We start from the raw sequence: 19,848 nt of genomic DNA, 5'->3' as shown, positions 1-19,848 counted from the left end.
ATATATATATATATATATATATATATATATATATATATATATATATATATATATATATATATATATATATATATATATATTTGTGACACATGACATAGGGAATTAACATGCACCAATCAATGCCATCTCGGGTGAAGAAAAGAAGGGTAGTGAGTGGTGGAATGAAGAAATAAGGTTGTCAGTGAAAGAGAAGAGAGAGGCGTTTGGGCGATATTTGGAGGGAAGTAATGCACATGACTGGGATATGTATAAAAGAAAGCGGCAGGAGGTTAACGAAATCAGCACATTATTACTGTCAACAAGTTATGTACAAGACGGACGACCAGTGATACCGTAAAGGAAGTGTATTAAAACGAAAATGAAAAAAATAGGGCAATAAGGACAATATCAAGGCAAGAAGCCTTAACTTAACTCAGCTTGTACAGTATCACATGAAGTCTTACAGTTGTCTGAACAGTACAGCACAATTCTTTCAGTAATGTCCCTAAACTTGTTTCCCAAACATTTCTTCTCTTTCATTACTTTAAGACATCGACATTAGCTTTACCGTTTTAATACTAATGCTAACGGGGATTCGGACAACTTGACGCTTAACGTAACACCTGGTGGAAAGTTTAAGACGATACAGACTTTCCTTCAAGTTCCACAATCAATGAGATGATAATCACGTCACATCCGAGGATGGGTGCATGGCTGTCAAGTAGCGAGAACTTCTTGTTACGTACAAATGTTAAGACTGATCATCTGTTCAAACATTGCTGAAGGATCAAGACACACTTATGGCCAAGCAGTATTAATAAGTACTAAACAATATTTGGTGTTAAGAATCATCATGACAGACTAACATAAGACAGTCGTGTAGAAGAAAAACAAAGTATACAATTCCATACACAGATGATCGGAGTTATTTACAAGAGGCGTTAATCATATTAATTATATTTTCACTACTTAGTGTTACTTTGTTGGTTGTAAGGCTCTTTCTTCGTGATGATACCCACTGTAAGCAAACTGACGACAACAACAAACATATATTTGGAAAGTAGGCGTCATATAGGCTCATCCTTCACTGCTAGGGGAAGTTAAGTGAGGTTTTCATGTTCTGTTGACTGGTAGACATTATCTTTATTTTCATACCTTTTAATGAAATTCTCCTCTTTCATACCTAGGCCAATTCAGATATTCAATGCCGTATTTTCGTAAAAGTAACTCAAATTGTAAGATATTGTAAACTGTAGTATAAATCAGCGTGTCATAAAAGTACAGTCCTGCCAAATAAGATATATCTCCATGTATGTTGACTAAATGATATTAAATCTATATAATACCAGGCTGTCATCCAATTCGATTTCGCTTTAAAAGCTTTACAAAACATGTTGCATTTACAACATATTCTTAGTAAACTTTCGATCGTGAGTCACCTGATCACCGAGCATGCTGCGTCGTGTGTGAATCATCTTACTGTTTTCTCAAGCGAATGCTCATGAAGTCTGCCAACATACTTTTTGGAAATGACAACCACTCACACACCAGAAGGCGATAAACATTGTCGTCGTATACTTAGTAACGGCGGCTGACGCCAGAGGGCAGCATCTCTCCGATGTTACCGTTTAAGTGAATTACCAATTCTTTTTTTTTTTCTTTTTTGTACCCAACTGTCTCTGTATATTTCAAAAATGTGAAATGACTCGAGGCGAGGAGCCAGGATTTTCTTAAAGGAGGGAAAGTGAATTTCGAGCTCGTTAAGATTTTGACGAAAAGCATAGTACAAGAGAAAGTATTACATCTTTGAGTTTGTTTTTAAGTTTGGTTTTATATCTAATCTCTGATAATAGTTACAGTAACAGATGCAAGTTTACTATGAGACCGACCATTTTTCATATCGATAAGTTACATTTGACTATATAAAGCAGTGTTAACAATCATCACAGAAGCTTTGTTTGAGGAGCTATATTAATATGCCCTCTGGAGGTACAAAAAAATATCGATATTATAAAAATTTCTCTGGTTTAAGAAGGTGGTGAGAATGACACGATTTATTAGTTATAAGTGTAAATTATGGAAAACTTTCAGAAAACTTGGATTTTTTTTCCTATTCTAGAGACTAAAAGGGATAGAATAATTTCAAAGAAATATAATAGTCATTATCATTGAGCGGTTTTTGTGTGTGCTGTGTAGTTAACTCCCCTACGATACACCTCCGGCCGGATCTGACGACCTCATACGCACAGGACATAATCATCTAAATGCACCCAGACACTCCGAGAGACATGTCAAAGCTGTGCCAGTAAGGAGATGCTGTTTTTGATAAAATCTTTATTGGGCGAATGTTATTGTGACCATATTTTCTGGAGTTAAAATCTATCGCTGTCTAGCAACCTAAATGAGGAAGAACCAAACTTGTTTTCCTTAGACATCAAATATTGTTTTACATTATCGACTACTGTTTAACTTGAGCAGTGTAAATACTTTCAGTTTTTAAGACATTTTTGTAAAATTACAAAATTCTATTAGCAGCAACTAACTGAAAAGTAAAGATATAATTGCTTGCAGAAAGATAGAATTAAGACAAAAGTGAGGATAGTGTTTACATCAAACACCAGGAGCGGCTCTTAAAGTAAACTGATTTTTATCTTATTCTATAGCTAGGACAATAACAATGCATACCTACAATAATTCACATTGCAGACACGGTCAGTGGCTTATGGTGAATTATGTGTCAATAAACACAAGAATATCACATTGTCACATGGTCATTATAAGGCTAGGATTGGGTTCTTTTAAGATGTCACTCTTCTTGCAATAATTGCATTGTAACAAATTTGTATGTTTTTTTGTTCCTGGGTAATAATGTTATTTTCTAATTGACTGTGTCTAAAAAGTATAGAAAATGATTATCATTCCCTTGCAACTTTGCTTTTGTGATCAGGACAATGATATTTTGAAATCTACCCTTTTTCCAGATCATTTCAGATAGATTCAGTGCCGAGTAGCTGATATAGAACTTTCTAGAATTTTCCAGTAATATAGATGTATAGTGGTATAAATATAGGGGCGTAAACCACATAGTTCAGTTTAGATCTAGCTGCCTAAGTGAATAAATATAATTACTTTTTTCTGAGTTGGCATCTAGAGGCTGCAGGCATCCAGCTGACGCATTTTGCTATGTCTGAGGCCAATTTATCAAAACAAGAGGGAAAAAGTACTGCATGGCAGCATCATATAAGATGTGCGAGGCCTACAAAGCATATTTCAGCATGACCGTCCCCCAGGGATCAAGACAAGTTCTGGCCACCACATTTCTCCTGCGAATACTGCAAAAAAGCTGTGGCAGGTAAGATAGACAGTTCTTGTTATGATGTTCATTAGAGTTTTTTAGAATTCAATTCTCTCTTTTTCTAATTTTCAATGTTAAGAAAATCATAAATGGAATATCTTGAGAGAATCTCTTACACATTAGCTATAGGTGATATAGATTAATATATTCATACATTTATAAATTTTCTCCCCCATCCCTTGGGATAGGAGAGAGAGAAAACCTCCTACATATTCCCTGCGTGTCGTAGAAGGCGACTAAACGGGAAGGGAGCGGGAGGCTGGAAATCCTCCCCTCTCGTTTTAAAAATCCAAAAGAAGGAACAGAGGAGGGGGCCAAGTGAGGATATTCCCTCAAATGCTCAGTCCTCTGTTCTTAGCGCTACCTCGCTAATGCGGGAAATGGCGAATAGTATGAAAGAAATTGTAAACAATTATATAATTCTTTCATCAATTTTATATTGTTTTATATTGTTCGCTATCCCAAGAACTTGGCAGAAACCCACTGACCACTCAAGCAACTGCTACTTCTGCATGGTGGACCCTTCCAAACGCCGAACTGGCAAGACTGCACCCACTATCACGTATCCGAACCTTCCATCATCCATTGACCCGGTGCCATACGGTCCTGAGCTCCTTGTACCCACTCCTCCGGGGATAGAGAAGCTATCGTGAGAATAGACAAGCATGTCAGAGGGTGGGGAAGATGTTGTAGATCTAGATTACAATTTCAGAGTTGCAGCTGAGGAGAGAAACCCATACTACCCTAGTCAAAAACAACTCAACCACTTGATCAGAAAACTTGGTCGCACAAATTCCAATACCGAGCTTTTGACGTCTAGGCTCAAGCAGTAGAACTTGTTGGATGAAAGTGTGCAATTCGCAGATCAGATGAAGAGTCACCAAAGTTTCTTTTCTATCTTCACCCGTCAAGATGGGCTCTTCTTCTGCCACAATGTAACCAGTCTGGTCGAAACAATCGGAATCGCCTGTAACCCGGACGAGTGGCGCCTCTTTATTGACAGCTCATCCAGGAGCCTCATAACCGTGCTGCTCCATAACGGGAACAAGTACCCGGCTCTTCCCCTGGCTCACTCAGTGCTCCTCAAAGAAGAATACAACAGTGTCAAGACCTTGCTAGACGCCTTGAAGTATGATGAGTACAGCTGGGAGGTCATCGGAGACATCAAAATGGTGGCATTTCTGATGGGTTTTACCAAGTTTCCCTACTATCTTTAACTTTGGGACAGCATGGACACGCGGCGCACTACCACAGGCGGGACTGGCCACAGCGGACTGAATTCTCTGTGGGGATGAACAACGTCAAGTGGGAGCCACTGGTGGACCCCCGGAAGGTGTTGATGCCTTCACTGCACATAACATCAGGCATTATGAAACAATTTGTCACAGCTCTAGATAAGGAGTCTGCAACCTTCAAGTACCTCTAGATAAGGAGTCTGTAGCCTTCAAGTACCTTCAAGACTTCTTCCCAAGCTGTCTGAGGCAAAGGTCAAAGCCAGTGTCTTCGTCGGATCACAGATTAAGAAGATCCTGGAGTGCAAGAAATTTCCTAAGACGCTCACTAGGAAGGAGAAAGAAGCTACAGCTTTGTCGTAGTAGTTCGAGGATTGCTGGGCAATCACAAGCCCAAAAACTATGTGAGTTGGTTGAGACAATGGTGAAGAACTACGACAAAATGGGCTGCAAGATGTCCCTCAAAGTCCATATCCTTGACGCTCATCTTGATAAATTCAAGGAGAACATGGGAACGTATTCGGAGAAGCAAGACGAGCATTTCCACCAGAATATATTGGACTTTGAACGCCGCTGCCAAGAAACATATAACGAGAACATGATGGGAGATTATAACTGGGGTCTGATTTGTGAAAGTGATTTGCAGTACAATCGTAAATCTCGAAAAACGCCTCACTTTTAAATCTTTTGTGATCACTTTACATTAATGTAAATACATATTGATTTTGATTCAAATGTTTTTCTGGTTTTATGTGAATAGAAATGTGCAAATTCGCACGTTGTCCAACTGCAAATAGGTATATTTCAAAATATCACTATCCTGGTCACAGAAGCAAAGTTTGAAGGGAATAACAGCCTATTTTGTTCTACTTTATACTCATAAGCAATTAGGAAATAACACTTACTAACCAAGATCAGAAATTGTTACATAACGTTATCGAAGGTATTGGTTAACTTTGATGTTCACAAAATATTTGCACTGACGGCACTGCAGACCTTCTGGCAAAGTCGACTGCAGAACTTGAGCAACTGCATTGGATCCTCTGGCAGCTGCAGTCCTGCCACTATTTTGGGAAGATATTCATTGATTTTCTGTGGCACAGTCAGTGGACCAACCTGAATATCCATAGCAAAATCAATGAAGATATCGCTGAGCGGAACACTTCCATTCGCAGTAATAGAAGGGAAGAAGCAGTCCTTGCAAGATTAAGAAAGAATTGTACAGTTAAAAAAAAACTTTCTACCGTGCGTCTAGAGTAATTCACTCTGTTCTGCATTAGAATGATGACAATTAACAGTAGATGAATTATTTCCTACATGTTCAGTCAAACACATAAGTTAGGAATACATTTTCGACTGAATCACATCATAATCGATTAACTGATTACCTTCCTTAGAGAGAATACATTGATCAAGTTGTTGTGATCTATACGTTTGTAATCACAATGATTCATTATCATCATCATTGTTATTGCTATTATTATCATTATCTTAACTATCATCATTAGTACGAGCATTGATACAATCATTCTATTTTTCTGTTATCCCTTCTTGTAGAAAGACGGAAACATGTCCTTTCTATTCTTACGCCGTTCCTTGCTAGTACAGCATAGGATAAGTTCACAGTCAGTAAGATCAGAAAATAAAAGGATGCTTAACCTAATGACCTTGCAGGCCATCGAATCCAACCAGCCAGCAATGACATGTTCAGGAAGGAGTGAGGTGGAGAAGCTAGTGATGGATCAGAAATGATCTAAGTGAAAGAGAACAAAGGACATTCATCAGAGGAGCCTTCTCGAAATGGGATGAAGTAACCAGTGGCGTGCCGCCGGGATCAGTCCTCGGCCCATTGCTCTTCTTGATCTATGTAATTGACTTACCGAAGGGACTGGACAGAGGACAATAAAGGTGACCAGCTATCTCCTTGCAGCTATCAGAAATACATTTGAGCGTAAGTATAAGGAAGTATTCAGCAAGATGTTCACGATAGTTATTAAGTCAAAATGGAAAAAAATGAGAATATACTTCTCAGGTATCGTCACCACACTGAAAGAAACGCAAAGAACTGAGAAAGAGATGGTAAAAGAATCAAGAAATCCGAGAGAGGGATCAATGGATATGAGTTAGGGTGACTTGATCGCACCTTATGTTTTTCAACTAGTTTAATAATGTTTTTAGTAATAATGTAGCACAAATTCATTTGATTCTTTCTTGTTGACATAGATAACATTATCATTTTATTGTTTAATACTTTTGGTTAACTTTGATCACTATTCACCCCATACATCAAATGTTTTTCATCAGTTACATTAAATTTCATCTTTTCTCATCGAGGGAAAACCTGCTATTTAGGACGCATTACATATATGCCTCATTACACTTCCATTGATTACACAAAATTAAGTATTAAATCATTTGACTATTTTATGAGCCATCGTCATTCCTTCCTCATTAGGAGGGGATCATCATTTGGACGAACTGCTCGTAGTGGATCTGGCCTTCTTCGTCAATGTCCGCCTCACGGATAATGATTTCGACTTCATCCTGCGAAAGTCTCTCTCCCATGGTCATAAGGATGTGCCTGAGCTCCGAGGCCGAGATGTAACCGCTGCCGTCCTTGTCAAAGACCCCGAAGGCTTCTCGAATCTCCTCGGCTGTGTCATTCACGAAGTCCTTGCTCAGCACAGACTGATGGGTAAAGATCACATAAGTTTAAGTGACGCAGGAAGGTGGCTACAGAAAAGAAAAGAAAAATTAGAAGATAAAGTGGAATGCTAATTAAAGGGTCCCTGAGATTGTATGATAATCAAAGTAATAATGTAATAATATATATTAATCATTCAATCTATCTATACATCCATCTATATCTGTCTATCTAACTACCTATTTATATCATTATATATATATATATATATATATATATATATATATATATATATATATATATATATATATATATATATATATATATATATATATATATATATATATATATATGAACATGCAGGAGGGTGAAAGGAGGGCAAGGAATAGAGTGAATTGGAGCGATGTGGTATACCGGGGTTGACGCGCTGTCAGTGGATTGAATCAAGGCATGTGAAGCGTCTGGGGTAAACCATGGAAAGCTGTGTAGGTATGTATATTTGCGTGTGTGGACGTATGTATATACATGTGTATGGGGGGGGGTTGGACCATTTCTTTCGTCTGTTTCCTTGCGCTACCTCGCAAATGCGGGAGACAGCGACAAAGTATAAAAAAAAAAAAAAATATATATATATATATATATATATATATATATATATATATATATATATATATATATATATATATATTGTTACGAACTCAATACTTGTTGGGGCAAGGTCGCCAGTAACATATATATGTTACAAATACTATACTGATCCTCGTCTTTGCAAGGACGTTAGATTTGTTAAGTTGCACAACTCAGGATAACACTGTCTGAAAGTTATGGGATGGCATTAAAGACCAGCATTACATTAAATCTACTTATAATGAAAGAATCTAAGTGTACAAAGATAAGCACATAAATCAGTCATGAATCATTTACGTTAACACTGGACGTGAGTTTGACATTGAACATGAGTTGAAATTGAACATGAGTTAACATTGAACATGAGTTAACATTCCAGATAAGATTTCAAGCCGGGAGATCTCTTTCCTTTATGACACTTTGTTCGATAACATTACACTTAGTTAGACCTGACGTGACAAGGTAAACATCATCGTTACACTTAGCTAAACCTGACGTGACACAGTAAACATCATCGTTACACTTATCTACTTTACGTGACACAGTAGTAACGGGCTTACAGCACAGCACTCGGGTAACGGGCTTACAGCAGTAACGGCTTACAGCACAGCAGGGCTTACAGGCAAGGGGACAACACTTACCTCGCTGGGCTAGAGAGAGAGGAATCAAATCTCAGCGGGTGTCGTGGGTATTTATTACAAGTAAAGACAGGCGTTCACCCTTGCTGCTATACAACGCTACCCTTGATTGGCTATGGAACTAAGAGCAATTCTGATTGGTTGGAGGGTCCCAGAGTCTTCTTGCGAACGTCAGCAGCGATGACATATGGTGGTGAAATACCACGGCAGCTGACCCCACGCCTTGACCTGGCGCCTCTGATGAGGGTTCGGGTGCTGGAGGACTGGTCAACATCTGCTTCAAAACGGAATCATTAAGCCAAATGCTTGGTGTGCAGAACACTACGAGCCAGCCTCACAGGAAGACATCACTCCTCGCCCTGATGAGGAATAGCAACAACACCACACACGAGGACACACACACACGTTATATACACAAACATGTGGGCACACACACACGTTATATACACAAACATGTGGGCACACACACACGTTATATACACAAACATGTGGGCACACACACACGTTATATACACAAACATGTGGGCACACACACACGTTATATACACAAACATGTGGGCACACACACACGTTATATACACGAAACATGTGGGCACACACACACGTTATATACACAAACATGTGGGCACACACACACGTTATATACACAAACATGTGGGCACACACACACGTTATATACACAAACATGTGGGCACACACACACGTTATATACACAAACATGTGGGCACACACACACGTTATATACACAAACATGTGGGCACACACACACGTTATATACACAAACATATGGGCACACACACACGTTATATACACGAACATGTGGGCACACACACACGTTATATACACAAACATGTGGGCACACACACACGTTATATACACAAACATGTGGGCACACACACACGTTATATACACAAACATGTGGGCACACACACACGTTATATACACAAACATGTGGGCACACACACACGTTATATACACAAACATGTGGGCACACACACACGTTATATACACAAACATGTGGGCACACACACACGTTATATACACAAACATGTGGGCACACACACACGTTATATACACAAACATGTGGGCACACACACACGTTATATACACAAACATGTGGGCACACACACACGTTATATACACAAACATGTGGGCACACACACACGTTATATACACAAACATGTGGGCACACACACACGTTATATACACAAACATGTGGGCACACACACACGTTATATACACAAACATGTGGGCACACACACACGTTATATACACAAACATGTGGGCACACACACACGTTATATACACAAACATGTGGGCACACACACACGTTATATACACAAACATGTGGGCACACACACACGTTATATACACAAACATGTGGGCACACACACACGTTATATACACAAACATGTGGGCACACACACACGTTATATACACAACATGTGGGCACACACACGTTACAAACATGTGGGCACACACACACGTTATATACACAAACATGTGGGCACACACACACGTTATATACACAAACATGTGGGCACACACACACGTTATATACACAAACATGTGGGCACACACACACGTTATATACACAAACATGTGGGCACACACACACGTTATATACACAAACATGTGGGCACACACACACGTTATATACACAAACATGTGGGCACACACACACGTTATATACACAAACATGTGGGCACACACACACGTTATATACACAAACATGTGGGCACACACACACGTTATATACACAAACATGTGGGCACACACACACGTTATATACACAAACATGTGGGCACACACACACGTTATATACACAAACATGTGGGCACACACACACGTTATATACACAAACATGTGGGCACACACACACGTTATATACACAAACATGTGGGCACACACACACGTTATATACACAAACATGTGGGCACACACACACGTTATATACACAAACATGTGGGCACACACACACGTTATATACACAAACATGTGGGCACACACACACGTTATACACAAACATGTGGGCACACACACACGTTATATACACAAACATGTGGGCACACACACACGTTATATACACAAACATGTGGGCACACACACACGTTATATACACAAACATGTGGGCACACACACACGTTATATACACAAACATGTGGGCACACACACACGTTATATACACAAACATGTGGGCACACACACACGTTATATACACAAACATGTGGGCACACACACACGTTATATACACAAACATGTGGGCACACACACACGTTATATACACAAACATGTGGGCACACACACACGTTATATACACAAACATGTGGGCACACACACACGTTATATACACAAACATGTGGGCACACACACACGTTATATACACAAACATGTGGGCACACACACACGTTATATACACAAACATGTGGGCACACACACACGTTATATACACAAACATGTGGGCACACACACACGTTATATACACAAACATGTGGGCACACACACACGTTATATACACAAACATGTGGGCACACACACACGTTATATACACAAACATGTGGGCACACACACACGTTATATACACAAACATGTGGGCACACACACACGTTATATACACAAACATGTGGGCACACACACACGTTATATACACAAACATGTGGGCACACACACACGTTATATACACAAACATGTGGGCACACACACACGTTATATACACAAACATGTGGGCACACACACACGTTATATACACAAACATGTGGGCACACACACACGTTATATACACAAACATGTGGGCACACACACACGTTATATACACAAACATGTGGGCACACACACACGTTATATACACAAACATGTGGGCACACACACACGTTATATACACAAACATGTGGGCACACACACACGTTATATACACAAACATGTGGGCACACACACACGTTATATACACAAACATGTGGGCACACACACACGTTATATACACAAACATGTGGGCACACACACACGTTATATACACAAACATGTGGGCACACACACACGTTATATACACAAACATGTGGGCACACACACACGTTATATACACAAACATGTGGGCACACACACACGTTATATACACAAACATGTGGGCACACACACACGTTATATACACAAACATGTGGGCACACACACACGTTATATACACAAACATGTGGGCACACACACACGTTATATACACAAACATGTGGGCACACACACACGTTATATACACAAACATGTGGGCACACACACACGTTATATACACAAACATGTGGGCACACACACACGTTATATACACAAACATGTGGGCACACACACACGTTATATACACAAACATGTGGGCACACACACACGTTATATACACAAACATGTGGGCACACACACACGTTATATACACAAACATGTGGGCACACACACACGTTATATACACAAACATGTGGGCACACACACACGTTATATACACAAACATGTGGGCACACACACACGTTATATACACAAACATGTGGGCACACACACACGTTATATACACAAACATGTGGGCACACACACACGTTATATACACAAACATGTGGGCACACACACACGTTATATACACAAACATGTGGGCACACACACACGTTATATACACAAACATGTGGGCACACACACACGTTATATACACAAACATGTGGGCACACACACACGTTATATACACAAACATGTGGGCACACACACACGTTATATACACAAACATGTGGGCACACACACACGTTATATACACAAACATGTGGGCACACACACACGTTATATACACAAACATGTGGGCACACACACACGTTATATACACAAACATGTGGGCACACACACACGTTATATACACAAACATGTGGGCACACACACACGTTATATACACAAACATGTGGGCACACACACACGTTATATACACAAACATGTGGGCACACACACACGTTATATACACAAACATGTGGGCACACACACACGTTATATACACAAACATGTGGGCACACACACACGTTATATACACAAACATGTGGGCACACACACACGTTATATACACAAACATGTGGGCACACACACACGTTATATACACAAACATGTGGGCACACACACACGTTATATACACAAACATGTGGGCACACACACACGTTATATACACAAACATGTGGGCACACACACACGTTATATACACAAACATGTGGGCACACACACACGTTATATACACAAACATGTGGGCACACACACACGTTATATACACAAACATGTGGGCACACACACACGTTATATACACAAACATGTGGGCACACACACACGTTATATACACAAACATGTGGGCACACACACACGTTATATACACAAACATGTGGGCACACACACACGTTATATACACAAACATGTGGGCACACACACACGTTATATACACAAACATGTGGGCACACACACACGTTATATACACAAACATGTGGGCACACACACACGTTATATACACAAACATGTGGGCACACACACACGTTATATACACAAACATGTGGGCACACACACACGTTATATACACAAACATGTGGGCACACACAAACACACGTGCTGCTCGCAACAATATATATATATATATATATATATATATATATATATATATATATATATATATATATATATATATATATATATATATATTTTTTTTTTTTTTTGCTTTGTCGCTGTCTCCCGCGTTTGCGAGGTAGCGCAAGGAAACAGACGAAAGAAATGGCCCAATCCACCCCCATACACATGTATATACATACGTACACACACGCAAATATGCATACCTACACAGCTTTCCATGGTTTACCACTGACGCTTCACATGCCTTGATTCAATCCACTGACAGCACGTCAACCCCGGTATACCACATCGCTCCAATTCACTCAATTCCTTGCCCTCCTTTCACCCTCCTGCATGTTCAGGCCTCGATCACACAAAATCTTTTTCACTCCATCTTTCCACCTCCAATTTGGTCTCCCTCTTCTCCTCGTTCCCTTCACCTCCGACACATATATCCTCTTGGTCAATCTTTCCTCACTCATTCTCTCCATGTGCCCAAACCATTTCAAAACACCCTCTTCTGCTCTCTCAACCACGCTCTTTTTATTTCCACACATCTCTCTTACCCTTACGTTACTTACTCGATCAAACTACCTCACACCACACATTGTCCTCAAACATCTCATTTCCAGCACATCCATCCTCCTGCGCACAACTCTATCCACATCCCACGCCTCGCAACCATACAACATTGATGGAACCACTATTCCTTCAAACATAGCCATTTTTGCTTTCCGAGATAATGTTCTCGACTTCCACACATTCTTCAAGGCTCCCAGAATTTTCGCCCCCTCCCCCACCCAATGATCCACTTCCGCTTCCATGGTTCCATCCGCTGCCAGATCCACTCCCAGATATCTAAAACACTTCACTTCCTCCAGTTTTTCTCCATTCAAACTCACCTCCCACTCCCCTTACGTCCTTTGTTCTCACCTTTTACCATTCTATACTCAGTCTCTCCTGGCACTTCCTCATACAAGTCTCACTCCCAAGCTCATTGACTCTTACCACTCTTTTCACCCCAACATTCTCTCTTCTTTTCTGAAAACCTCTTCAAATCTTCTCCTTCGCCTTCACAAGATAATGATCAGATATACCTCCAGTTGCACCTCTCAGCACATTAACATCCAAAATTCTCTTTCGCGCGCCTATCAATTAACAAGTAATCCAATACCGCTCTCTGGCCATCTCTCCTACTTACATACGTATACTTATGTATATCTCTCTTTTTAAATTAGGTATTCCCAATCACCAATCTTTTTTCAGCACATAAATCTACAAGCTCTTCTCTATTTCCATTTACAACACTGAACACCCCATGTACACCAATTATTCCTTCAACTGCCACATTAATCACCTTTGCATTGAAATCACCCATCTCTATATCCCGGTCTCGTGCATCAAAACTACTAAGACACTCGATCAGCTGCTCCCAAAAACACTTGCCTCTCATGATCTTTCTTCTCATGGCCAGGTGCATATGCACCAATAATCACCCATCTCTCTTCATCCACTTTCAATCTAGGTTTTACTTTCTTACACTCTATCACATACTCACGCCACTCCTGTTTCAGGGGTAGTGCTACTCCTTCCCTAGCTCTTGTCCTCTCACTAACCCCTGACTTTACTCCCAAGACATTCCCAAACCACTCTTCCCCTTTACCCTTGAATATATATATATATATATATATATATATATATATATATATATATATATATATATATATATATATATATATATATATATATATATATATATATTTATATATATATATATATATATATATATATATATATATATATATTTATATATATATATATATATATATATATATATATATATATATATATATATATATATATAATTCTTTTTTATCATTATACTGAACCACCGTCTCCCGCGTCAGCTAGATAGCACTAGGAAACAGAAGAAGAATGGCCCAACCCACCCACATGCAGATGTATATACATAAACACCCACACAGGCACATAAACACACTTATACATTTCAACGTATACATACACATAAATACACAACCATATGCATAAATACATATGTACATATCCATACTTGCTGCCTTCATCCATTCCCATTGCCGCCACGATACACAGGAAATAGCATTCCCTCCCCTCCCCCCTTCCCCACCACCACCACCACCACCATCGAGGCAGCGCCTGGAACAGACAAAAAGGCCACATTCGTTCACACTCAGCCTCTAGCTATCATGTGTAATGCACCGAAACCACAGCTCCCTTTCCACATCCAGGTCCAACAGACCATTCCATGGTTTACCCTAGACGCTCCAATGCCCTGGTTCAATCCATTTACAGCACATCGACCCCGGTATACCACATAATTTCAATTATTTCTATTCCTTGTACGCATATAACCCTCCTGTGTGTTCAGGCCCCGATCGCTCAAAATTGTTTCCACGCCATCCTTTCACCTCCAGTTTGGTCTCTCGCTTCTCCTTCGTTCCTCCACCTCTGACACATATATCCTCTTTGTCAATCTTTCCTCACTCATTCTCTCTATGTGTTCCAAACAATTTCAACACAACCTTTTCTGCTCTCTCAACCAAACTCTTTTCATTTCCACACATCTCTCTTACCCTTTCATTACTTACTCGATCAAACCACCTCACACCTCATATTGTCCTCAAACATCTCATTTTCAACACATCCACCCTCCTCCGCACAGCCTTATCTACAGTCCATGCCTCGCAACCATATAACATTGTTGGAACCACTATTCCTTCAAACATACCCATTTCTACTCTCCGAGAAAACGTTCTCGCCTTCCACACATTCTTCAACGCTCCTAGAACCCTCTCCGCTTTTATGGTTTCATCCGCTGCCAAGTCCACTCCCAGATATCTAAAACACTTCACTTCCTCCAGTTTTTCGCCACTCAAACTTACCTCTCAGTTTACTTGTTCCTCAACCCTACTGAACCCAATAACCTTGCTCTTATTCACATTTACTCTCAACTTTCTACGTTCACACACCTCATCAAAATCAGTTACCAACTTCTGCAGTTTATCACCCGAATCAGAGTGGTAAGAGTAAGTGAGCTTCGAAAGGAGACGTGTGTGAGGAAGTACCTGGAAAGATTGAGTACAGAATGGCAAAAAGTGAGAGCCAATGACGTAAGGGGAGTGTGGGAGGAATGGAATGTATTTAGGGAAGCAGTGACGGCTTGCGCAAAAGATGCCTGTGGCATGAGAAAGGTATGAGGTGGGTAGATTGGAAAGGGTAGTGAACGGTGGAGTGGAGAAGCAAGATTGTTAGCATCAGAACAGAGAGGCGTTTAGACGATGTTGCGGGGAAGTAGTGCAAATGACTGGGAGATGTATAAAAGAAAGCGGCAGAAGGTGAAAAAGAGGGGAAATGAGTGTTGGGGTGCGAGAGTATCATCAGATTTCAGGGAGAATAAAAAGATATTTTGGAAGGAGGTAAATAAAGTGCATAAGACATGAGAACAAATGGGATCATCGGTGAAAAGGCGAATGCAGAGGTAATAACAAGTAGTGATGAGGTGAGAAGGAGATGGAGTGAGTATTTTGAAGATTTGTTGAATATGATAAAGGGGCAGGTATATGATGTTTTGGTCGAGGTGGCGTGCAAAGTGAGAGGGTCAGGAAGAATGTTTATATATATATATATATGTATATATATATATATATATATATATATATATATATATATATATATTTTTTTTTTTTTCTTTTTTTTTTTGCTTTGTCGCTGTCTCCCGCGTTTGCGAGGTAGCGCAAGGAAACAGACGAAAGAAATGGCCCAACCCACCCCCATACACATGTATATACATACGTCCACACACGCAAATATACATACCTACACAGCTTTCCATGGTTTACCCCAGACGCTTCACATGCCTTGATTCAATCCACTGACAGCACGTCAACCCCGGTATACCACATCGCTCCAATTCACTCTATTCCTTGCCCTCCTTTCACCCTCCTGCATGTTCAGGCCCCGATCATACAAAATCTTTTTCACTCCATCTTTCCACCTCCAATGTGGTCTCCCTCTTCTCCTCGTTCCCTCCACCTCCGACACATATATCCTCTTGGTCAATCTTTCCTCACTCATTCTCTCCATGTGCCCAAACCATTTCAAAATACCCTCTTCTGCTCTCTCAACCACGCTCTTTTTATTTCCACACATCTCTCTTACCCTTACGTTAATTACTCGATCAAACCACTTCACACCACACATTGTCCTCAAACATCTCATTTCCAGCACATCCATCCTCCTGCACACAACTCTATCCATAGCCCACGCCTCGCAACCATACAACATTGTTGGAACCACTATTCCTTCAAACATACCCATTTTTGCTTTCCGAAATAATGTTCTCGACTTCCACACATTCTTCAAGGCTCCCAGAATTTTCGCCCCCTCCCCCACCCTATGATCCACTTCCGCTTCCATGGTTCCATCCGCTGCCAGATCCACTCCCAGATATCTGAAACACTTCACTTCCTCCAGTTTTTCTCCATTCAAACTCACCTCCCAATTGACTTGACCCTCAACCCTACTGTACCTAATAACCTTGCTCTTATTCACATTTACTCTTAACTTTCTTCTTTCACACACTTTACCAAACTCAGTCACCAGCTTCTGCAGTTTCTCACATGAATCAGCCACCAGCGCTGTATCATCAGCGAACAACAACTGACTCACTTCCCAAGCTCTCTCATCCACAACAGACTTCATACTTGCCCCTCTTTCCAAAACTCTTGCATTCACCTCCCTAACAACCCCATCCATAAACAAATTAAACAACCATGGGGACATCACACACCCCTGCCGCAAACCTACATTCACTGAAAACCAATCACTTTCCTCTCTTCCTACACGTACACATGCCTTACATCCTCGATAAAAACTTTTCACTGCTTCTAACAACTTGCCTCCCACACCAAATATTCTTAATACCTTCCACAGAGCATCTCTATCAACTCTATCATATGCCTTCTCCAGATCAATAAATGCTACATACAAATCCATTTGCTTTTCTAAGTATTTCTCACATACATTCTTCAAAGCAAACACCTGATCCACACATCCTCTTCCACTTCTGAAACCACACTGCTCTTCCCCAATCTGATGCTCTGTACATGCCTTCACCCTCTCAATCAATACCCTCCCATATAATTTACCAGGAATACTCAACAAACTTATACCTCTGTAATTTGAGCACTCACTCTTATCCCCTTCGCCTTTGTACAATGGCACTATGCACGCATTTCGCCAATCCTCAGGCACCTCACCATGAGTCATACATACATTAAATAACCTTACCAACCAGTCAACAATATATATGCATGTACGTATATGTATATATCCCTGGGGATAGAGGAGAAAGAATACTTCCCACGCGTTCCTCACGTGTCGTGGATGGCGAAGAAAAGGGACGGTAGCGGGGGCTAGAAACCCTCCCCTCCTTGTATTTTAACTTTCTAATCGGGGAAACAGAAGAAAGAGTCACGCGGGGAGTGCTCATCCTCCTCGAAGGCTCAGATTGGGGTGTCTAAATGTGTGTGCATGTAACCAAGATGAGAAAAAAGGAGAGATAGGTAGTATGTTTGAGGAAAGGAACCTGGATGTTTTGGCTCTGAGTGAAACGAAGCTCAAGGGTAAAGGGGAAGAGTAGTTTGGGAATGTCTTGGGAGTAGAGTCAGGGGTTAGTGAGAGGACGAGAGCAAAGAAAGGAGTAGCACTACTACTGAAACAGGAGTGGTGGAGTATGTGGTAGAGTGTAAGAAAGTAAACTCTAGATTGATATGGGTAAAACTGAAAGTTGATGGAGAGAGATAGGTGATTATTGGTGCATATGCACCTGGGCATGAGAAGAAATATCATTAGAGGCAAGTGTTTTGGGAGCAGCTGAGTGTGTGTGTTAGTAGTTTTGATGCACGAGACCGGGTTATAGTGATAGGTGATTTGAATGCAAAGGTGAGTAATGTGGCAGTTGAGGGAATGATTGGTGTACATGGGGTGTTCAGTGTTGTAAATGGAAATGGTGAAGAGGTTTTAGATTAATGTGCTGAAAAAGGATTGGTGATTGGGAATACCTGGTTTAAAAAGAGAGATATGCATAAGTATAAGTATGTAAGAAGGAGAGATGGCCAGAGAGCGGTATTGGATTACTTGTTAATTGATAGGCGCGTGAAACAGAGACTTTTGGATGTTAATGTGCTGAGAGGTGCAACTGGAGGGATGTCTGATCATTATCATGTGTAGGCAAAGGTGAAGATTTGTAGAGGTTTTGAGAAAAGAAGAGAGAATATTGAGGTGAAGAGAGTGATAAGAGTAAGTGAGCTTGGGGATGAGACTTGTGTGAGGAAGTACCTGGTGAGACTGAGTACAGAATGGAAAAAGGTGGGAACAATGGAGGTAAGGGGAGTGGGGGAGGAATGGGATGTATTTAGGGAAGCAGTGAGTGCTTGAGCAAAAGATCCTTGTGGCATGAGAAGCGTGGGAAGTGGGCAGATAAGAAAGGATAGTGAGTGGTGGGATGAAGAAGTAAGATTATTAGTGAAAGAGAAGAGAGAGGCATTTGGACGATTTTTGCAGGTAAATAATGCAAATGTATGGGAGATGTATAAAAGAAAGAGGCAGGCGCTCAAGAGAAAAGTGCAAGAGGCAAAAAAGAGGGTAAATGAGAGTTGAGGTGAGAGAATATCATTAAATTTTAGGGAGAATAAAAAGATATTTTGGAAGGAGGTAATTAAAGTGCGTAAAACAAGGGAACAA

General features: G+C 40.5%; 1 protein-coding gene across 1 annotated transcript in view; it reads right to left on the bottom strand.

Annotated features, from left to right (window-relative positions):
* Window positions 1–2,298: 2,298 nt before the first annotated feature.
* LOC139755478 (uncharacterized) overlaps window positions 2,299–19,848 on the bottom strand; it is a 96,081-nt gene continuing 78,531 nt past the window's right edge. Inside the window, exon 3 of the mRNA XM_071673816.1 lies at window positions 2,299–7,254. Coding sequence (XP_071529917.1) covers window positions 7,018–7,254 — 237 coding nt within the window. The 3' untranslated portion in view covers window positions 2,299–7,017. The remainder of the gene's footprint in view (window positions 7,255–19,848) is intronic.

This window comes from Panulirus ornatus, chromosome 19, assembly GCF_036320965.1.
Source record: "Panulirus ornatus isolate Po-2019 chromosome 19, ASM3632096v1, whole genome shotgun sequence".
NCBI classification, from domain to species: Eukaryota; Metazoa; Arthropoda; class Malacostraca; order Decapoda; family Palinuridae; genus Panulirus; species Panulirus ornatus.
The sequence above is the reverse complement of the archived record's forward strand: the minus strand, read 5'-3'. Positions and strand labels throughout refer to the sequence as shown.